Source organism: Anopheles ziemanni, chromosome 2 (genome assembly GCF_943734765.1).
Source record: "Anopheles ziemanni chromosome 2, idAnoZiCoDA_A2_x.2, whole genome shotgun sequence".
Taxonomy (NCBI): domain Eukaryota; kingdom Metazoa; phylum Arthropoda; class Insecta; order Diptera; family Culicidae; genus Anopheles; species Anopheles ziemanni.
In genome coordinates this window covers 4,025,003-4,048,658 of record NC_080705.1, presented here as the reverse complement: position 1 = coordinate 4,048,658, position 23,656 = coordinate 4,025,003, and the positions used below count along the sequence as shown (strand labels likewise).

At 45.1% G+C, this 23,656-nt stretch overlaps 3 protein-coding genes across 3 annotated transcripts; all 3 read left to right on the top strand.

Moving 5' to 3' along the window:
* The first annotated feature begins 1,011 nt into the window (after positions 1-1,011).
* LOC131283106 (clavesin-2-like) lies at positions 1,012-7,724 on the top strand. The gene is made up of 5 exons (XM_058312673.1): positions 1,012-1,153; positions 1,239-1,949; positions 4,951-5,100; positions 6,787-6,902; positions 6,999-7,724. The coding sequence occupies exons 1-5, from the start codon at positions 1,012-1,014 to the stop codon at positions 7,722-7,724; spliced, it is 1,845 nt and encodes a 614-aa protein (XP_058168656.1).
* Positions 7,725-8,119: 395 nt separating this feature from the next.
* Positions 8,120-9,021, top strand: LOC131283105 (uncharacterized). Its single transcript, XM_058312672.1, has 3 exons — positions 8,120-8,164; positions 8,236-8,733; positions 8,797-9,021. Exons 1-3 carry the CDS (start codon positions 8,120-8,122, stop codon positions 9,019-9,021), a joined length of 768 nt encoding a protein of 255 aa, XP_058168655.1.
* A 3,884-nt stretch (positions 9,022-12,905) lies between these two features.
* On the top strand, positions 12,906-14,509 carry LOC131287506 (retinaldehyde-binding protein 1-like). The gene is given in 7 exon segments (XM_058316565.1): positions 12,906-13,014; positions 13,125-13,294; positions 13,296-13,328; positions 13,416-13,566; positions 13,645-13,792; positions 13,859-14,015; positions 14,090-14,509. Coding segments are annotated over 7 exon segments (1,188 nt in total).
* Positions 14,510-23,656: the final 9,147 nt, after the last annotated feature.

Below are 23,656 nucleotides of genomic sequence, written 5' to 3'. Positions count from 1 at the left end.
TAGATGATTTATTCTATCGCTTTCTTTCTTAACTGATTTGAGTTTTCATTAACACCTACTCCTAATATGGGAAATCACCTCCGAATTCCATCACACACCATTAGGCTATCAGTTACCTCCCTGTTTTGTACGGTAACTCAGTTTGGACTGCTAGTTCCGTAGTCGTGCTTTTACTTCTTGCCGGTAACGAATGATACCAATCACGGTATATCCAACACACCAAATGCCGCCACCAAGCTGATTGTGCTGTATAAACTCTTCTGGCTTAGACGACCTTAAAAAAGCGTCCATATTCCATCGTGTTGACGCTCATAATAAATCGTAGACAGCGCAGAGTTCACAGTACCCTTTGGTCACTGATTTCTCGAGGAGGGGACGGGTTGACACGCGTTCCGGTCCCATGGATGGTGCATGTTGGTCCGAATGATCGGCGGCCAGCTGCCAGCTGATTCGCATGCACATCCACACGCGTGCAGTTGACATTGACCGCGAAACTGGCCGCGAGTCTGGTGCAAGGCGGTACGATAACTTTTCGGGCGGGAAACAACGTCGGCTCGAGCTGATCTTCGTTGGCGTTCAGTCGTTTGCCAGACCGCGACCCAAACGGTGCTTGAGGAAGATGGTGAGTTGAGTGAGCATCGTGAGAAATCAAATCGAGTGAAGATTGTTTCTAGTCCCAATGAGTTGTAAAATAAAATACAAATGTCGGTCAAGTGACAAACGTGCTCCTCAAATTTTTCATAGCATTTGAAGAAGACCAAGAGTGAACAGTCCGGTTCCTAACTAATTAAATCCTATCAACATTCGATGTAGCTCCCGGTTAGAATTGTCGTGATGTGATACGGATTAATGGAATTCCTCCGAATGCATTTCAACACGTGGCTTGCGAGCATGTTTGCCTTAAATTAACTTAGTCTCCTATATTCACAGGTCCGAAAACGTAAATTAGTACCCAAACCGTGGGTAAAGCCAACGTGTCGCTTGTGGGCCGGACCAACGATCGTTTGCAGGATGCCGGAACCGGAGGGAGTTATGCACAAGCTGTACATGGACCGGGAGTTGCCGCCGAAGGTTGCGGAGGTGGCGCGCGTGCAGGGTGAAGATCCGGACCGAACCAGTCTGATGATTGAGGAGCTGCGTGATATGATTTACGGTACGTTAGGAGGGTTGAAGACTCTTATTCCCCACGGAGATGGATAATCTCGATCTTTTTGTCGGTTTGCTTTTATATTTTGCAGAAAAAGGTGACTGCCTCCCACACCGCGTGGATGACGATTATCTCATTAAGTTTCTACGCGCACGTTTCTGGAACGTATCGAACGCGTACAATCTGTTGGTCCGCTACTACGCCTTCCGCGAGAGCAGTCCAGAATTCTACGAGAACGTGAACCCAATGGCGCTGCGTTCGCTGGGTGATGACGACATCATCAGCATCTCACCATATCGGGACCAGGAAGGCCGGCGAGTGATATTCTTCAAGTTTGGCAAATGGCGTCCATCGAAAATCCCCATCGTAGACCTGTTCCGTGCGACGATGTTGCTGCTGGAGGTTGGCTCGCTGGAACCACAGTCACAAGTGCTCGGTGGCGTTGGCATTATGGATCTGGAGGGTCTTACGCTGAACCACGCTTGGAATCTGACGCCAGCGGTCGCGCAAAAGATGTTGTCACTGCTCGCAACCAGCATGCCGCTACGCACCAGCCAGATCCACATCGTTAACCAGGGCTGGGTGTTCGATACCGCCTTCCAGATCTTCAAACCACTGCTGACGGAGAAGATGCGTCAACGATTGTTCTTCCACGGATCCGACCGGGCCTCCCTGCATAAGTTCATCGACCCGGAAGCCCTTCCGGTACGGTACGGTGGCACTAAACCGGAGTATCCGTACACCTACTGGTTGGAGCATCTCAGCAAGAACGAAAAGGTGGTCGATGAACTGCAGCAACTGGGTTATGTATCTGAACCCTACGAGGAAGATTGAGCTGGCAGGAAACGCAACCGGTTCACTAGGTTTAAAGACTGCTCGCAATTGAAGCAAATAATGTCAATGCCAGGATTCAAAATTTCGTACTGGAAATAACAGTAGAACAGGGTAATAGACTGTAGCTAAAAACTGTAGTAATAAGTTAGCAATGTAGGTCTAAAATGTGCGTGATATTTACTCAGCAAATGGCGCAAAATAGCGAACGACGTATTCCGCAATAGTAATATCTTGTCAGTGAATGATTTTAAATAAAAACACATTTTTCAATATTAAACATCAGTGAATAAATTATGATTTGAGCATGGCGATTTGAAATTTCGTTAAAACAATCGAAGAAAAAAAGTTTGAATTTATCTTTTTGTAATCGCTCGAACCGGTTCATAGTGCATGCCTATTGCATACTTTCTAGAGTGACGCTTGAGAGTCCAATTGGATTTGTTAGCGGTTCTTTAGTGTTGCATACTTTTAGGCGAACTAATAATTTTTCAACGGAGAACATGTAGAACCAATGATTTTCTAAAACATTTAACAGTTGTTTAATTCTCAATTTATATTTATTACTGACTTAAATGCTTTGCGTCAGCTACACTAAATTTCTATAAAGTTCCGTAAAATGATAAATGTTGGAGCAAATCAAAATTGATTTCAATGTTGACTTTGCCGACAGGCTTGCAACGTTCCACTCTGTCTGCCGCCGTTCGTTGATCGTTGAACTCGTGAATGTGGAACATAAAAAATCCCAATGGTTCACAAACTCAGCACATATAACCGGAACAATTGTAACACAAAACCCACACCATAAACTTCTTCTAGAACTTGGTGGGCTCAAACACCCAGCGCTAATTTAATGCAAGCTCATCAAAGAGCCCTCAAAGACTTGTGGCAAGTCAGCTGGTTCAGCTCGCTCGTGCTGTTGGCATCCACCGCTCGTGCCGTCGGACGCAAACGCTCGACTAATAAAACCATCCCGCGGTGGGTCGCCTGCCTACAGTCATACTGTGTCCATCGGCCGACGCAGAAGTGTGCCACGTGTGTATCAAGGGTTTCTGTGTGTTTCTGTTCCGCGGTAAGTGTGTGCTTTTGAAACGGTATGGTGGTGAACCTTAGGCAAAGTTCGTCGCGATCGGTTGCATCGAAGTCACTCTCCCGAACGCATCGTGCGTATCAAGTGACCTCGTGCCTGCTTATCGGGTTTATCGGAGTGAAAACGGTTGGTGGAGAGGACTGCTGCCCTGTTTTGTTTCTGTGGCGAAAGATATAACAAAAATGTGTGTTTAAAAAAAGAATCGGTATTCAAGCGCACGAGTGCCAGTGTTGCCGAAGAAGGACTAACCTCCCAACCCATCGGTGGCATACCACAATCGATCCTTTTTCGCCGAGGAGGGTTTGGTTTCACACGGATGTTGTTTTTTGGGAACCGTTTAGGGTGATCGGTTTTTGACGACGGGACATACGTTAATGAGTGGCACATTATGTAATGTCGGTAGGAATATTGTTGACCGATGTTTGGATTCACTTCCTAACCAGTTGTGTACGAAAAGCGTACTGATAGTTCAATTTATAAAAAACTTTAAAATGTGATTTTTTGAGTGTATGGTACATCTGGTATGGTGTATCTTTTAATAGTGCAATACGAAAACAATCAAATGAATATGAAGACATACAAAAATAGCTGACATATTAGCAAGCCAATGTTGAAATGAACTCTTCGAAACTGTGTCGTCTGAAGTTTCTCGTGTACCGTCGCATCACCATAAGCTTATTACGCATGGGCAGCATGTTTCCGAGCTGCGTGCGCATAAACAGGCACACAAACGAACCGGGCTGCCTCATGTGCTTATTTCTTTTTATTACCGTGGACTTTCAGGTTGAATAACGAACTTCTCTCTTTGCTCTATCACTGCGTGGTGACAGCAACAAGAAACCTTTTAGACAAAATGGAAGCTAGCGCTAAGTGTCTGAAACATTTGCCAAATGGAGGTTTGAATGCTTCTATCCGCCTGTAGGTGAACGTAAATCAAATTATAGTGCAAGAGAATACAGCGTTTGAAAAAATCTTGTCCTGCCGACCTTGGTGGTGAGCAAACCACTGTTGTTTTCGTGTTCGCCATTCTCAAAGGGTAGTACAACTTTCACATAGGACGATTGTTTTCAGTGCTGAAGCTTACAGCAAAGAAATGCTAACCTGTTTTTTTTGGAGATTTGTATCGTATTCATTTTTCGGTTAACCACAATTCACGCGATGGTCATAGAAGTGGGAGCTTGTTTTGTGTAATAGAGCTCACGTTTTGGAAGCCAAAATCAAGTTTCCAACTCTTGCAGCAAGGTCACCGGAGTTGGGCGGCATGCCGGCATGCAAAGTTCATCAAAAAGGAGACAGAATTCATGTTCTGTGTGTTGGGTTCAGGTCAATGTTAACAACCTTTGCAAAGCAAAGAAGACACAATTGAACCTTTGTCGATGCCGCTTTATAGAGTGCCCTTAAGAAGTGTTAAAATGCCAGAGACATGAGTTGGATCCGTTCTTGGATGCAGTTCGGGTGCACTAAGCATGAAGATGTCGAAGTAAAGTGTTAATGGCTTGTTTTATGACAGTTTACATGCTAAATGTAATAAAGAAGACTAGAAGACTATTTTACGACAGCTTTCCGATTGGAATAACCTGTTATGTAGACACTCTTTTCCATAAACCAAATAAATAGATTCAAATGTAAAGCTTCAAGCGAATAAGTTCGATCATTCAAACATCCGGTGTAATTAACCTTCGAAATAAACGAAACCTTCGATCAATGTCTTAGTCCAAACCGCGTTAAACAAAACAGAATATTCACGTTCACCACGTGCAGGCGCTTATAAGCGACCCAGAGCGGTTTGGCGGCGTGCCGAGAATTTGAATCGTCGAATTTGAATGCCAGTATCGTTCCACTTCCTATCGCTTCGCCCACAGCGCCACACGCCATACCGTAGCCATGCCGGAAATCAAAGCGGCAACGAAGAGTGCACCCAACGGGAAGGCCCTTCCGGATGATGCTAACAACGCCCTCCCGACGGTGACCCTTTTCGCGGATCAACCCGAACGTGCGAAGAAGATCAACGAGCTGCGCAGTATGATTCAAAGTAAGTCGACAACTTATTGGATGGTAAGCTTATGTTTATGCTCACGAACGAGGTTAGCATGACACTTTGGGGGGAGTTGAAAGTGAAGCCTATCGATAACGGAAGAATGGTTTTCGGTTTTTGCTTGATTCTTCGTTGAGGTTCATCAGCGAACGGTAAACAGCAGGTGGAACGTGGGGAGATTTATTCATCAGTTTCGGATACCAAGATCACGGTATCTCGACCTTGAGCGCAACAGCCACGGCCACTTCCATCGAGCAGACCTCATCTGCATACCGTCACCTGTTGGTTTCTTTCCTATCGAAATAATTATACAAATGAAATGGAGAGCGGCTCGGTTTTTCGATCAAATGGATTGGAACAAGATCAACAGGCGTGACTGATTGGATGCTTTTGCCTTTTAACCTCTATCTTTCAATGTCCGTCCTATGCTCTCTTATTCCACCTTACACCTTCTTCCATGTATAATTATACTACTTCCTTCCCAGACTTAGCGACGCACATTCGCATGTTGAGTCTTTTCGAAGAAACGTAGACAAATATGCTGCAATTCGTAGCGTCTCCGGTGAATGCTCGAAAGCGAAAGTGAGTTACTCAAAGCATCGAAGTAGGCACATGACAACGATATCATTACAGCACGCCAAGCAAAACTCAATTGTCTTTAAATGTTTGAATGCATCTCCACTGGAAGTGCAACGAAACGCGACGGATTACCTTAGTACCTCCGGTATGCATTTGTCGTGAACAAAGGCACGATTAGCGAATGAATAAATTAGATCCCCTATAACTGGTACTAATTTTCCTGCACTTCCGGTGGTATCAATACAAATACGTCCAGTATAGTTATTAAATCACCTTCCCGCATTCGATTAATCAGTTAGCCGCTTCTTCGGCGTCAGCTGTCAACTTTTGCAAATTAATGACTTAATCGTCGAAGCAAAACTCCATCTCTATTTGGCATTCCTCATTCAATTGGTAGGCCATCAGCCATCAGTCATGCCCTTCTCCATCACGAGTCGAGTGGTGGTGTCCATGCTCATCGACGTAGCTCTAAAGCATACCGCGGTCACTGTCATGGCCCGAACGACACTGGCCTATGGTTCAGGAGGGGATTTTTGATTTTTTCTTTTCGAGCCAATAGTTGAAGTGGCTGATTGACGTACAGGCGAGTGAAAGGGACGGTAGAGTATAGTAGGCGAAATACAAACAAACTGTTCCGTAGACCTGCTAGAGTCCCAATATGGCATTCGAAAAAATAGGTTATGAATACGAGTTGTGTTCTAATCACCTTGAGATCAGATGGGTTTTTGGTGATCAAAAAGAATCAAATAGGTGATTGGGAGTTACACAAGCGCAGACCTAATGTTTCTTGGCCACTTCTCAGTGCTAATTGCTGGCAGCGGTGTTTTAAACACATAGCGTCTAAACATTTCAAATGGTGGCGCAGTGGTACAACACACCTTAACAGTATCAGGTCAATCGGATTTTGACAAGTTCGTCGAACCAAGCCAAACCTCCAAATCCAAGATCCGAAATGATTCTGTAATAACGCACCTAATGACGTTCGACCCGAAATAGGCAAACAGGTTTCCAACTGGGACGTGAAGTTCCGATATCAGCTGTGGACCTTCTTATACTGATGCGATGTTTCGCTTTCGATTTCTACTTCCCTCCCCTTCCCTTAAGACTACGACGATTGCCAGCGGCGATGTGACGATCTGTTCCTGTGCCGGTTTCTCTACTGCAGCGATTGGAACGTGGAGGAATCGTTCGGGCGGATCGTGAAGCTGATTAAGCTAAAGGTAAGATCTTTTTACCGTTTATCATCCATACCTAATCTTTACTGATGCTAGAATATGTTTTTGTTTTTCGTTTTGTTACGTTTCGGGGCGTTTCAGGAAGCGAATCCGGAATGGTTTTTCCACAAACCGATCGCCACGTACGGCGAGCTGCTGAACCGGAACATCAAGTTCGCACTGGATCGTCGCGATCGGCGCGGGAGGCGCGTGTTTGTGACGCGACTGGGGGCGATCGACTTCTCCACGATGGCCGTGACCGATCTGGCGAACCTGGACGATATCTGGTTCGAGCTAATGCTGAACGAACTCGACACGCTCGATACGGGCGTCACCTGCCTGATCGACATGAGCGGCTACTCGCTGAAGGGCTTGCGCTTCCTGACGCCGCAGAACATCCGGGTCGGGTCGGCCAAGGCCGACCTGCTGCCGCTGAAGAACATCGAGTTCCACGTGGTCAACTCGTCGGTGTTTATGAATGCGGCCGTCGCCATCCTCTACCCGATGCTGAGCAAGCGCATCAAGGAGAGTGTCCACTTCCACTACTCCAACTGGGACTCGCTGCACGAGCACATCCCGGCGGACATTCTGCCCCAGGAGTACGGTGGCACCGGGGGAAAGACCTTCGACTATGCGACAATCAACGCTCAGGTGATGAATCGAGCCAATGAGTTCGATCGATTGCTTGTCTACGGAGGACAGAGGGAGATCGTCAAGTCCAGCGTTCCGGCCTCGATTGTTCCGAAGGGCAAGGGATCCAAAACGAAAGGAAAAAGCAAGGAAGGCGACAAAAAGAAAACTTCGAAAGTATGTGCAGTAGAGGAATAGGATATAGATTTGGTACTTTAACTAGAGGATAAGTTTTAAAATTGAAAAATTAATAATAAGCAACTCTAATGGGACTAAGACTTTTATCTTGTACAATTTCTTTTACAAACGAATTGGTTTATAATCGATTTCAAATTTTACTTGTGTCTACTTTCACTACTACCATACAGAATCAATTCCATTTGTGGTAAGTTTTTTATCGGAGAGAAAAGAAACCAAACTAAAAATCCCACTCTCTGCTAATAAGTGTCTTGTCGTCCATGGTATCAATTGTTTATCGTTTGTGTTCAGATAACAAACTTTCAAGTTGCTGAACAATCATTGCGGCCCAATACAAACACTATACACTTGGTATAAAAGCCAAGTGTAAGATCGATTTCATGGAGTTTTAAATCATGAAACTACTATTGGTAGCAGCACTAGCCGTTTGCTTCGGTCAGGTAAGACTTTGGGGTAAGGTGTTCGTAGTTCAGTGAATCTTTGACCCGTATTCTTCTGACACTCCGTACAGCTTCAAGCTGCACCGGTAGCGAGTGATACAGCCCTCGCGCTATCTTCGGAATTGCATGAACGATTCTTCAACGAATTGAACAACCTGCTCAAAGGCGTTGCGCAGGAAACGATCGATAGTGTCACTCTGGCGGGGCAAAACACGCGCGCCCAAGTCCGTTCGGTCCTCGATGCCATCAAAGAGCTAGAGACGCTCTATAACGAGAAGGTTCTGCAGGAAATTGCAAAATACGACGGTCCGTTGGGTGAGTTGGGGAGGAAGGCCTCACCGTGCTTTGAAGCGGTCGGACAGGCCATAAAGGACAGCGTGGCAGGGGCCGGCGAAAGTGCGGGACAGTGCGCGAAGGAAACGTTGAGCCGCGTGCGACAGATCCAGCAGAACATCGAGGAGTTCATGAGTCTGGCACTCGGCAAGGTGAACGAAATTGTTGCGATCGGAACGAAATGTCTGTCGGAAAACAACTGGATCGTAGATCAAATGAACTGTGCGCTTGAGAACGTAAGTGAAAGGAGGTGAAAGCAATGTTTCAAGTAGCTTAAAGGAGTCCCCTTTTTTCTACAGGCTCCAGTGGCGGTGAACGTTGCGGAGGAAATCGTCAAAGATGCGTCGGAACTTGTTAGACAAACGTCCCAGGAGGTGTCCGAGATCGCCTCCGATACCGAACAGTGTCTTGCCGTGGCCATAAATGACTCTGTTGGCGAGCTCAACTCCGCACTGGAAAACGTTAGCGTGTGCTTGGAAGCTGCTGCAGGACAATTGGAGGTGGCGGCGATAGAAGGAGCCTAAAGAAATACTTTACTACCTTTCCCTAACTTCAGTAAGCGCTAGCACCAAAGTTGATCAGTTGAACATTTGATGTAAAATATTTCGAAAATGCAAGCAATTGTTTTTTATTCAATTCAATCCTGTACCGATATCCAAGACACGAACCATCAACACAAGACTCACAGTATGAGCTGATGACAGCAACTGACAGCAAGTGACAGCTAGCTTCCCCCTTTCGCAACCCCATTCAAAGCACAAAAACGTGTGGAAACGCGTGGCACGTACGCTTCCTTTACCGGGGGAAAACATCTGTTCTCCACAGAAATCAGAGAAGATTTTTTCTTTGCGAGAGAAGCGAAAAACAAACCACCGCAAACGTAATCGTGTGAGAGCGGCATGAGAATGCAAACGTGGTCGCGCCCTAACGCCACCGGGTTTCCTCGCTCTTTTCGGTTTTTCCCGACCGTGGGCACGTTTCGGGCGTACTCAGCAGGGAAAGCCGCGTCAGTCGGAATTGAAAAGTGCTCGCGGAAAATTCTATCCCTCGCGAAACGCGTCGCGAAATACGGGACAATCGAGATTAATTGTCGGTGAATGAGGAGTGTCTCACCGATAGTTCGTGAAATTGGGGTTTGCCGTAGTTGTTAGCCAACTGTTTGAGGACTAGTGTAGAATATATATTCCAACCATTTATCTGCTAAAGTGGAGTGTCTGTGTAGTTTCGCCTCGCAATCCGTAAGAAAGGTCGTCACTAAACACTTTTCCACGAACCATCGGATGTGATATTTCAATAAATTTTCCTTCGTCAATCGAAATTCTCAACACACACCCTGGTAAGTCAGTGGCCATGGAATGAGTACCACCTGAAAAAAACGTGTTCCCGTCCCGGAAAAGGTGTGTTTGATTTTTCAACACAAATCCAGGGGCGCCATTAACGCCGAGACAAGATTTCTTTTCACACCTGCAGATATTCTCCTCGGCTCACGTCGCAAAACCACCTTCAAATCGGGTTTAGGGAAGGGCAAGTGTGACAAACAAGAGCTCTCAGATTTGGCACTCAATGAAAAGAATCATGTTGCATCCTTTGGAAAGCATCTGTTCCCGTTCGTTCTGGGAAATGATAAACTGGAGGGAAAACGAGGATAAGTTGCATCTTTTTCGTTCAGGACATCCTCACGCGACGTCATGCGAGTACGCGTTTTCATCAGAGTGTGCGCTTTAGAACAGACTGTTTTTCTCCCTCTTACCATCTGTCTCGTTCTCGTTGCAATGGTAGCTCAGCCACTTGGCCGCGTGCTGCATCCATCCAATCCGTCGGAGGAAAGGCTCGATGTCGGGACGTTCGATAGCACGTTGGGAAAACAGTGACGCAAATCGGAATTTCACACACCAACACACTCGGTGCATGCATGCCGTGATGGCCAATTTCAACTGTTTTTTGGCGCCACATTGTCTTCTTCGTGACTGAAGGAGGGGGGTTCCATGTTTTCCAAAGCTTTTCTTCGCCCCTCGAGGGTCCTCCTGGTTCAGATGTGTTAACCTTGAGGCCTTTGCGTGACCGTTTCCAATTACGCTCGAGGTCGATTGTGGTTTAAGCCGTGCCGATCGACATTCGATGGGAATCGAGTGCAACAGGAAGGACGGTGAATCCCGCCGGCGGGAGGGGGGACGATGATTTGAAAATTTGAATTGCAAATAGCGTGCACCGTGTGTGCTGGATCTGCATCGGATGGCCATTCATTAGAGCCTCTTGTACGTGAGGCGATGCTCGAGCGGAATGCTGGACGAGGACAATCGTTTCGGAACATTCATTGGCAGTTTCAGTGAACAAATTCAGTGGATAAATGCCACTTTTACGCGCATCAATCAACCGAAGACTGGTGGAATGCATGAAAAGGGGATTTATCACGCCAGATGCACACAGGCATCGTGTCGATAGAGAGTGGACACTGTGTAGGATTAAAAGAGATTAGAAAGAAAAGCCGTTGTCCAGGTATTATACGATGTTTTATGGAGTTTTTAAATTATGTCAGAATAGATGGTGCAGTATTTTAAGAAAAAAACAACCAAAATTGTTTCTTCAATGTTTTATTCTAAGATGATACTCGGTATCTCTTATTTTCCACTCATGTTAAAGCTTCTCATTTGTCAAACCTCCAGCATCTATAAAGCTTTAGTTTTGGCTTGTACACAAAATAAACAGCATTTTTCTAGTAGAAAGACATAAAGTCTCCTACTCTGGTATATTAATATAAATCAACTCGTAAAGGTTTTAAATACATTCACTTTTCAATATATTTTTCGGTTGAAAGAGTGCTAAATGAAATAAAAAAATATAACATACCCACCAACACTTTATTACACTTCATTAACGGCAAATTAAAAGTATTTCTCACAGCAAGGGTCGAAAAATATAATCATGGCGCTAACTTTTGCACTGCAACAATTTATGATGGTGTCAGAAGATAAAGAAGAAACACTCAAAGAGTAACAAAATTTACCGTAAACGACGTCGGACGTTGAACTATTTTTATTCACTGTCTCGTATGTTAAGGGAAAGCTTCACATAACACAATGTTTCATAACAAGAGAGAAGGATTGACAAGGACAGATTTAAAAATATGTTTATTGATACGAACACAGGAAAAAATATGTTTCTGTGTCAGCTGTGCAAGTGGAAACAAGTGTTTCCGTTTTGTTTATTTTCCGCATCACCCTCATAACTCTCGCAGTGCAAGCCAGAGGTTAAAACGATCCTCCCTGCTATGAACGAAGGAATTCATATCGTCTTCTAACGATGTGACAAACATCTTTCATTACCCGAGATTATGCACACACACACTTCACACCCCAAAAATGCATTGTCTACGAGGACAATTTGAATGTCGAGCATTGTACTGGTGAATTCGTTTCAGAACGTCGGTTTTCCTTGTGGTGGCGCAAGAGTCGAAGAGAATTGTTTTTGCTAAAAATAATCGTTCCGGCGTCCTCAACCATCCACCCCTTTCCGTCTCGATTCCGCAACCAGACACGATCAGCCCGTTTTGTTTCGCCACGAACCCCTGTTGGCGAGTTCGTTAACCATCCTCTGTATGACAGTTATTTTTCTTCCCTCCCCGGTTTTTCCCTCTCTCGCTGTGAGTCACCCTCTTCTTAATTTATGATTCAATTAAACGGCCTCCGTCCATCATTCGGCCTGCGAGTGACTCGATGATCGTACCCGCTGATCCGTAGGATAGGTGATGAGACTTAGAGTCATTAATATTTTCCCCTTAAAGGCGGCGATATAATCTTCCCGCCTCGAGCAAGAAACGTTAACACAAGCAAGGAAGATAAGGAAAAGACACGAACGAACAGCAAAAAAGTCGATCGACGTATATCGCGGCTGATTGAATGGGAGTGAAGCACATCGATTGCACATTAGCGGCGAAATATCGGTGCGTTAAAGAAATAAACAAACCGAACCAAACAGTGTTTATTTCCAAACCGCGCTTCCTCCGGGAAGAAGAAAAGTACCAACGCAAAGAAAAGAAAATAGATCGTTCGCACAAACCACCATCGGAATAATGTTTGTATGCTCTGGCGTTCACGTTGGGTTGTGAAAAGTAAAGAAGATTGTTAGTGCTTACACTATGTTTGCAACGACGAATCGTTTGCGAAATATTGAAGAACAAATATGACAAATATATTCCGTTGTATTCCATGGTAACAATTTGTGTCTTTTTCACAGGAAATTTCCCACCAACCCAAATGACATCTGTACGGCAAGGATAATTGCATCGTAAACCAGATCGTGTGAAAAGCGGAAGAAAGGAGTGAAACCACAAGTGAACGGGGAAAACTCGTAGTCCCAGTTAGCATATCCGATTACATCGCGGACCGATCCGGAAGCGGAGGGGAAAACAATGTCCAGCAACGAAAGCACACCGCTGAACAGCCCGCGGAAAATCTTCGGAAAAACCGCCACGCTCGACAACAATGCGATGCTGGAGTACGAGATGAACAAAAATCTAGGTTAGCCATGGAAAAGCGATGGAGTTTTCTTTTCAATTCTACCAGATTGCATTCCGTTACGATCGGTGAACATTTTTTAATTCTCTTTTTTATCTCCCTCCCCCCGGTAGACCCCAAGTATCGCGAGAAGGCCGAGAAGGAGCTGGGCGAAACGGGTGGTGAGCTGACGTACACCAAAATCCGCCAGCTACGCCAGCAGCTGAACATCTACAACGAAAACCACCAGCGGGCGCTCGGGTGTCGGAGGGACGATTCGTTTCTGTTGCGATTTTTACGCGCCAAAAAAATTTGACGTCGAGAAAGCGTTCAAAATGGTACGTTCCCAGCTGGACAACTGCCCGGTTTTCCCGGAGACACTGACACTGATTTGCATCTGAATTGATTTACATCCCTTTTCCCAGATGCAAAAGTACTACAAGATGAAGGAGGAGTACCCGGAGATATTCAAAGTGTCCCCACCGTCGGAGATGAAGTTTATGCTCGAGATGCAAATACAGACGATGCTGCCCAAGAAGGATGAACATGGGCGGCAGATTTACTTGTTTCGAGTCGGTGAGTTTCACCAAACCGGTCCCTATGCCATAAGCGTTTCCGTTATCTTCCATCGATCGTTTGCTCTTCTTCCTCCAGAAAAATGTGATCCATACAAAATTCCTGTTGACTACGTGTTTCGCAGCAATGTGTTAGCGCTGGAGGACGCCGTCCGGAGTCCGGAGACCCAAATCGGAGGGTTGGTGGTATTGCTGGATATGGCTGGACTTGGTTTTGCTCACGCCCGGTGAGTGAGTCTCAACCGCCACGCAGAAGCGGACTAATCAATAATGTTTTCCTACGTGCTTCCCAGGTACCTGTCGCCTCATCTGGCAAAGAAAACGGTCGAGGTGGTTCAGGAAGCATTTCCGCTGCGGTTCAAAGCGTTCCACGTCCTACACGAGCCGTTCTACTTCGATGCCATTTTGGCCGTATTGAAACCATTCCTTAAGGATAAGATTCGTCGACGGGTGAGTCTGATAATTATTCCACTTCCATCGGGCAAGTATGCGACAATTAAGTCCTCTCTTTCCCTCCTACACAGATACACCTGCACGGGAGTTCCCTCAGCTCACTGCACAAGTACGTCTCGAAGGACCTGCTGCCGGCGGAGTACGGCGGAAATCTGGACCCGTTCGACAACACCGAATGGCGCCAGACGATTCTGGACAACGAGCAGTACTTTATCGATCTGGAAACGTACAACCACTTGTCGGAGAGCTGCTACCAGCTGGGGGCGGGGGCCGACGGGGATGCGGAGAGCATCGATAGCCTACAGTTCGGCGATACGGAAACCGAGGACAGCGAGTTCGATGAGGATGAACGGCGCGTCCTCAGCCCGAAGCGGAACGCACGCTCGATACAGAACATTGAGGAGATTTTCCTCAAGAATGGCTTCGATGGGTTGGCGCCCACTGTTGCGAAGGAGGGCGGACAGGAGAAGGAGGTGGAGGAATTGAAGTAAGTGGTCAGAGAGAAACCGGATGTTTACTGTTGCATGCTTCAAACGAAGGAGCCTTTCCCATTTGCTTTGCTCGTTTTGGGAAGCTTCTGCGTGGACACAATGAAGCCATCGTTGGTCTTTAAGAAGGGAACTTTATTTAAGAAGAAGCAAATAATTCAATTCTTCATAAACCCGTTGAATAGGTACCTTAAAAGCTTCTGCTATGATAAACCTTAACAGGTAGGAGGAAAACTCAGGCAAATTTTCTTTGCATGTGATAGAAGTCTCTAGGAATGGCGACAACATGTAAAGGACATGTGTGCCAGGAAATTCAATTAAAAGCACTAGAAAATATTAGTGCACTCGCGTTATATAGAAGTGGAAGAATAGACATGAAGTAACCTAAATGAAAAGCGGTTATCAAACAGCATGAGTTAACAAAAGCGTTGTTTGCCGACAATTGTTTGAGTTACAATTCAATTATTAACAAAAGTTCAATCACTTAAATATATAAAAACGTATTCGAGGTGCAGAAGAAAGAGTTTTCCCATTTAGGCACAACCGAACTAATATCTTCTTGTCGTAGAAATAAATAAATTCAATGAAGCGAATGTTAGGTAGTAGTAAATTAAGTAAATGACTTCAGATGGCTAGAGCTACTATTTTTAATTTAATGAAAGTGCCAGAGCTACATCTAGTACATCTATTCCAGTTAAAATATGAAAGTAGACAACGATATAGAGAAAACACACAGCTAGCAAAAACCATATGTACACCGTAGCGATACGATCGTCCCGCCCAGTTACAAAAACTTTACAATCAATTGTTGAAAGAATCAAAAAACAAACAGCGACAATGCAGCATATAATCACCAATATTTAGCTAGAGCAAATTTGCTATTCACATATTAGACTCCCCTGTCTCGTTATGCGGGGAAGATATTTAACAGAAAGACAGAGTGAATGTAACAAATTAGGAAATCCATAGCACTAGCAATTGTTACAATGGCTCAACCCAAGCCCAGGAAGTATTCGAATTGAAGTTCAACAACGAAATTGTCTAAAAACAAATACAGATGCGAGTAAACACTTATTTTTCACATTGAACATGAACTCCTTGCGTATTGATATCAAAATGCGTTTAAAAAATATCCGAAAATGTTTGGCTCCACGCTAGCAAAGAACTTTTCGTACAACCTAAACGTCGTGGCGGAGTGGAAATTCTCATACAGAACTTGGAAAAACATGAAAAACAGCTCCTCACATGACGAGAGTAAAACAGAGAAGGAATCGATTTCGCTCGCCAAGAGAGAAAATTAGAGGCAAATTACCAACATAAATCATTCGTGAATAATGAGGAACCAGCACAAACGGAGAGCAGTGAAAGTTGTTTGTATACAAAATCAAGTGAAATGAATCGATCCCCCTGGAGGGTGATTGAAATCACAATTATCTAATGAAAACTTATACATATATAAGGAGACATAGTTTTTAGGAGAAAGAAACAACTATAAAGTAGTGAAATTTTTTTGTTTGTTTCTAGAAAAAATTTTGTCTTCATATATTAAAAAACATTAATGTCTTCATTTGTTTCTAGAATAATGTTAGCATTGAGGGAATTTGTTATGAGAAGGTTTATTCCTGTTTACTGCTTTTTACAGAGTTTCATAGAAAAGTATCAAATTATTCGGGAAAACTCAATGTAACGCAAATTTAAATCATCCAAACATAAAGAAATTTCCACAAATGTTTTCTTTAAATATTCTCAAAGAAACGAATAAAATTGAGTTAAAAGCATTGCGTCAAAAAACTGTGAATTAAAAATTTGAAGAGAATGATGAAAACTAAATAAAATTACCGTTATGTTTTACTTTCGGAACAACATACTTTTCGTTAGAACATTTTCCAATGGCAACGAAATTGAGTCATTTATCAAACAGCAGGATCCAGCGTGCTTAAGGCAAGTTGGAGAGAAGATTCGTGGGAGACCTTTCGGCCATGTGTCCACTTTCCCGGGAGGAGTTTTCTCAGCAGCACGGTGCTCCATTTCCCTGCGAGTAAGTCGCTCCGTGCGTTGGCACTCAGCGTGGGAAATTTGTCCGGAAAAAAGGGGAAAATCGGGCACGACACGAGCGCCCGAACCGGAGCTTCCCAAAAGCGAGCGAGTTCAGCGCGCGTTCGTTCCAGGCTTGGCCTCCAGTCGGTGAGTGAAGATTGACAGCCTAGGACGTGTCCGCTTGTGGCCTGTTGTCCGCGCGAACCCCAGCCAGGCTGCGCCACAGACACACAGAGCGGAGGCCCCCTCCTCGTGCCCTCGGAAAAACACAGTGGGTGGAGGTACCGAAAGGTTTGTGTTGCGTCCGTCGCGAAATCTCGGCGTTAGTCGGTGCAAAACGCCAACCAATCAGTCAATCCCCCGTGGGCCTGTCTGTCAAGACGGTGGGGAGGGGGGAGGGTCGAGTTTCCCGACCCCATCGGGAGGGGGGCGTGTGCGTTATCAGAGGGTGCAGTGAAGTGGTCGCTCCTCGGATCCATCGTGGTGTGGGTGTCTGGTGAACCGCGTCACGTGTGTGTTTGTGTGTGTGCGTGTGTGCTAGCTCAAGTGTTGGTGCTTTTCGAAAAGGATTCCAATCCCTTACCAACGGGGAGCCTCGAGCCGTTTTGGCGTTGTTTGGCGTTGGTTTGCCACGTCAAGTTGTGTGGATTGGAAAAGCGGCGCGTGAAGAAGTTGTGCGGCCTGCGTCTGGAAGCGCCTTGAGGCAACAATTTATTCCACCGACACCTCACACCGGGGTCACTTCCCCCCCAGTTGCCCGTGTACTTGTGTGTAATTATAGTTTCCCGTGCATCGATTTGTTTACGATCGTTGTTTTCCGCTGCGGGTTTTCCATCCCACAAATCCCTTGCGAAAGCAGAATAGAATTAAAAATAATATTACGTAATCGGACCCGCTTATCAGTACGCGAAGGGAAAACGCACGACAACCCTCAAGGACCTGGCTTGGCGCGCGTCGCCCCTGTTTGGTTGGTTAATTTTAGACCCGAGCTACCCCGCCGACGTCGGTGGAAACCCCGGCGGAAAGTTGGGAAAGTTTGCACCGAAGCTGTCCTACAACTTTACCGTGACTCGCGCCACGACGAACCTTCTATCTTTCTGGGGCCTATTTTCGCACCTATTTCCATTGCGTGTGTGTGTGAGTGTGTGATTTTGAGGGCGCCACTCGGAGTCGATGAACGGTGGAAAACAGAGGGGGAGGCGGAAAAAGGGAAAACTTCCGCCGAAAGAAGTGCAATCAAAATTCAAGAGTGTCACTCCCGCTGAGTAATCCATGTGGCTCGGCGGGAAAGCGCTCGGAAAAACGCCACCCCTCGGACGAAAGTGAATGTGATCCTCCCCAGGTTTTTCGACCGTTTTTCCGGTGTGCAGTTTTATCGTTATCTTCTTTTTTGCAGTTTTCTTCTTCGTTGCGAGTGAAATGTCTTTTTGAGGAAATGAAAAATTTTGCGTACTAAAGCAAATACTGAATAAAAACAGAAAAAACTCTCAGTCGAAGCATGCCGTGTGGTGATAAAAGAAAAATCGATCGAGACTGTGACATTTCCTTTCCCGTTGGCGAAAGCAAGCAAGTAATTTGAGTATTCCACAAGGCAGCGCAGATGTTGTTCGCCTTTCTTTCCGGGCTGTGTGTTATTTTTCCTTCGAGCCTGACGTTGTTGTCACAGTTGATGGAAAAACACCCACCCAACGGAAACAATGTTCCGTTTCGCTGTGAACTACAAACTAAGTAACCAGGCGAAGTTTTACCTGAACCCATACTAGTACGGTAGAACAAAAGGAGGCGATGGTGCGGAACCCTAGCAACGTGCTGCCCTTTTCCAACCGGAGACTAAACGAACCGTGAAAAACTTTCAACGTTTCGGAAAACTGAAACCCCGAAACGGAGTTACACGTGCGAGTAGCCGACTTTTTCTTGTTGGAGTAGGTTTGTTGAAATTATTTTCTATTACTTTTAGCCTACAGCAATCTTTCTGAGGGAAAAGTCCTGTACGTTGCTCGGCGTCTACTGGTCAACCTTTTCAAAGTCTCCCCCCAACCACAAAGACACTCGATTAACGGGAAATTATTGTTTCCCAACTCGACTCGAGCATCCACCAACGGGAAAACGGCTTCACATTGGTGGAATGATGGAAAAGTGTCTTGGAAAGGGACAAATTCATTCCGTGAAAAACGCATTAAAAGCTTTGTAAGAAGCGAAACGAACGTATGGCACGGAGGAGGAGGGGGGAGTATTTCCCGCGCGTGGTAGTGTGTTAATGCTTTCCCAACTGGTTTACTGCTCGAGTGACATTATAATCGGTTTGCAATGTCATTAAGGGCCGTAAAATGGAAATAAATTTCGGTCCGTCGCTCGGTCGGTGGGGGGGGTGGAATGGTATTTATTTGTACGATTTTGGATTCCGGTAAACTATGCGTTGGCCATTGCCATTGGGTGAGGGTTTAATGAGGTTGATGATGGACGTTTTCCATTTACAACAACTCAAGAATTTTAAGAACTTTCAAAACTCCTATTCAGAGATTCGTTTTTGACGTTGGGAAATTGCGTTCAAGATAAAATAAGTTTATTCAATCACTTGAAAACTTGTACAGCTTTACAAAATGGGGTAAAACGATTAAGAACTGAATGAAAAAATCATTAACGCATTCAAAATGCAATCCTCTCAGTAAGGATTATCGAATGTGAAAGAGAAGTAAGCGCTTCTCGGAATTAAAATGAAACTACCGGCACCCCTTTTATATCACTCCCTCGAACTCGTATCGACTATTTGTCCGATGAATAACCGAATGTTTATTTAATCTACTCAGGTGCTATTCAGTAGATCTTTTCTCCTATTTTTGTTGACCCTCCGTCCGTGCTGCGGAAGAGTACATCCAATCACGTACCCGGAAAAGCCAACTACAAATATCGATCACCACCCGAGGGCTCGCAAGGGAAAGCTAGCAATAGCTGGAGGATTTCAATGTAAGCGCTAGCAAATAACATCCCCGCAGCAGTTCGGTGAATGCCAGCGGGATGACATGGTAATATGTGAGTTCTCCCCTTGGGGAATGGAAGATTAAGGGACACGGAGTTACGGGGCAGAGCAAGCGTCCATCATTTGGGAAATGGACATATGTATGAGGTAGAATTTTCTATGGTAAAATATTCATCCCGATAACCGCACCGATGCTAGGGGCTCCGTCGTGGAGATGACACGTGTCCAGCGGAGGAGTGAGACGGGCTGTTGATTGAAGTAGTATGATTTATGGAGCCACGTTTTCCACGAAATCGATCTTCGAATGGATTATTCTAATGAACGTATTATTCCGTGCCGTCGCCTGTCGCCTTCCTAATAGCGAACTCATTAACCTATTTACCAGTGGCAGTGCAAATTTATCATCGCGCCGGAAGTGTGTGTGTGTGTGTGGGCGATGAGTTGCGACGAGGTGATGGAAGCAGTTGGCATCTGTCAAAAGGTGTTACATTTATGAATTTATCCGCCAACCACCCCTCCCCCGTTTTGTGGGTGGAGGAAATAAGTGAGTGTCACGGAAAAGCGACTGACAGGTTAAACATTCCATTAACGGCACATTCGGGGGGATAAGTAATTTTAATTGGCTGAACTTTTTACGACCGAAACTGCGTGCGAACGAAGTTGAAATTAACTTTGTGTTTCTTTTCAATTTGCAACAGAATTTTAATAAAGGGAAAAACCGGGTTTTGATACGAATTGCTCACGTCTCTTTGATTAAATTTTTCTAGCATGATTTGAATGTTTGATTGTCTCATCAATAAACATAAGGAAAGCCCAACTTATCCTACGGTGAAGCAATCGAACCCCACTGATTGTTTCGACACATGTTACCGCGTGAAAGTGGGCAAACCTTTGTTCTAATCTCTATTTATCTTACAAACTACTTACTTCGCAAGCGCCTTCGGACACGAACCGGGAATGCTCTTGTCTTGATTACAATCTTGTTAGCCATAAATTCTCATGGTGGGATGGTCCCAGTGGCGCCGGGGTAGGACATTTTTTTGGGAAGAAAAAACTTTTCCACCGGCGGAACAAACAAACTGATAAGAAGTCAGTCAACCCCAAGGCCGGGGAGAAAGAATGGAATCTCGACTGGAATGGTAGTTTAGCATAGTCTTGTTCCATTTGAATGCGGTCAAGTGGAAAAGGAAAGTTAGTTTCGTCCACTAGCGTGACGCTTTTTGGACAAATGTTTAGTTCTTTGTTTGCGTCAAACGGGAACCATCGCATACAGTAACAAATCACACGCTATCGGGCAACTTTTTCTGTTACAAAAATTATGCAAAGGTGTTATGGAAGCCAACATTTGGCTGATACCATATTCGATCTGTGTACACGATACGATTTTCTCAGTTCTGTTTATACATTCAAATACACACTTGTGTGCAAATAAAGGAATATAAAATATTCCGACGCAAGATAAAAAAGGCGATATTAAATGTAAACATCTTCCTACCTTTTATCGAGCTTTTAAATATTCATTTATACACTTCTCCCCGGTTCCATCTGGCAGCATCTGTGAGATCCATTTCCACCGGTTCCATTTAATTCTACTGGGTCGATGAAGGATTCTGAAATAAATCTGCCAGGCAAAAACCAACTCGGTAGAAGTGGGACACTTCCTTTCCCATCGCCCATTCACATCCATTCGTCCGTTAGAAGTGAAGCATCTAATTGCTTTCTCGCTTTGAGCTTTGATTCGCAATGGGACGTTTTGCTGGGCAAACAAACGAAACGACAGGGGGGGAAAAAAACACGATGAAAATGGTATGTAGGAACGGATATCATAAATGGGAACGAGCTTCATTAGGGCGGAAATGGAGCGCAATGAGACTCCGCTCGAGCTATCCGCTTACACTTGACCCAATTGATCGTTCTGGGTGCGCTCGGAAAAGTGCATTGGTTGCAGTAATAGGGTGGTTTCTGTGTGGTATCTTTTTCTCGAAACCCTTTTATTCTGCAAACCGATACGTGCCCGGGGTTATAATGACGGAAGCCGTTTCAGGTGAAAAGAGACAAAGATTTGCTGAAGTACTCGAATGAAACATCAACGGGGAATTTTCCTATCCATTTGCCCATGGTTTTGCACGTTCCATTTGTCATTTTCCAACCCCCGGATTTGAGCGACAGTGATAAATTCTTTTTCCTCGTGGGAAAAGGTTCTTTCCCCAAACCGGTCGCACTTAATCCGACCCATTATTAAACGTCCCAAAATGCTTCGAATTCATTGCATTATTTTAAACGTCAAAACCAAAGCATCCCATCCCGACTGTCACAGAGGGAGCTGGACCGTCATTAGCATGGTCCTAAATTGTCCCTTTTCCGTTTGCATTGCCACAGAATATGTACCTTTTGCTTGCGTCTGGCACTGACAAACTGGTAGGCAGCTTCAAAGCTCCAGATAATCCTTTATACAAGTCCGACAAAACAAAATGCTTCAGGCAAGAGTTTCCGTACGAAAAATCCCCGTTCGTACGGCACCAACGGACGGGCCCAGTTTTCCAGCACTTCCCGCTCGAAAACGGCCCCGTACCATTCCCGGTGAGCGACGACCGGCAGAGGTCACGTATTTTTAGTGTGTACGCGAGCCCCTTCGTGCCGGGCAAACATTTTGGCACCCGCCACGAGAACGTGTGATGAATTCTCAGCCGACCGCAAGAAACGAGCGAACCGAAAAGCACTGTTGACAGTGCTGACCTTTCAACGGTTATTATTTTTTGCCACTCGCTTCCGGGCTCGCCCCGCCACCCCCTCCTGGCCCTTCGTTCCAGCAATTGGGGTTTCATGTAAAGTGCCATTCACCACCCCCCCACACACACTCACACCGCCCACCACTCGACGCCACATGGTATGCGAGGAGGTTCGGTTTCATAGCTATTGATTTATGCTGCCTACGAGAGAGAGCGGGCGGAGAACATTTCCATACAGCACACGAAATACATTAAGCTAATTGAATGCTCAACAAAACCGTGCCAAGTACGAAAGTCTGCACCATAAATTTTACGTCGACCTCGCCGTTCGAAGCATAATTGAAAGGTAACAGCGAAATACTATTTTCGCGCTGGACGGCTTCGATATCGGATCCAGAGGCCTCACTTCCGACCGTGAGTACCGTGGCAAGTGGGTGGAAGTAATTAACAATTCCATAGTTCAATACATCCATCCACCGGGCGCTACCGGGACGTTATCCGAGCCGGGAATCTTTGATTAGATCTTCCACCTTTTGTGCCGGTCCGCTTACAAACAGGTGAGCAATGGCTACGTTGGACCATAAATTAACCACCAACGCTTAAATAATGGCCCAGAACCTCACGTGCGAGAATGAGTTAGCCTTGTGGAAAACCACCTTCAAAACCGACAAACTCATAGCAAGACTCAAACAACTGTTAGCAGTCGTCGCTGTCGCTTCACATATTTGTTTCACAAAAGTGTTTACATGCTTCACGCGGTCGGATGGAGGCGCCCGGTGGTTTTCATCTTTTCGATGGAGCCGCCTGGTGGTTTTCACTCGACGAATCGCACCGTTAACTAATCCACCGAAACCGAACCGGGTTGTTCGTTGGTGGGTGGAGATGAGTGAATGCATTTGTTCGTGCACACCGACCGGGGGGTGGGGGGGGCCATAAAAAATAATGTTATATTATTTTAAAGCGCACGAAAGGGAAGGAAACATGCACCATAAAATAAGACAATTACATACGGTACAAGGTTTAAAAGGAAAGAGCAAACGTAAAATCATCGGAACTGCGTGAACGTGGGCGTTTGTTTAGCATACGTGGAAGTAAAACAAACTGGAAATATTTTACTAGATCAACTTCCAACGTACAAACAGTGTCGAAGTAGGAATCTATTTTGGTTAATTTCGCCGAAACATGGTGCTCAAAGGGTTGGAAGTGTATTTTTAACTCACATCCACAGTAAAAATGGGATGAATAAAAACAGCTCAGGTTCGTTAAGCAGCTTGAGGGAAAGCATACTTTTCTACATGCTTTTTAATGTCAAATTCTAACTTTTGGTACCCTTTGTACATTCACGGCGTTGTATCAGTCAGTAAAATATTAAAACATTAACGGTGATATTTCGTACTTTCAATCATC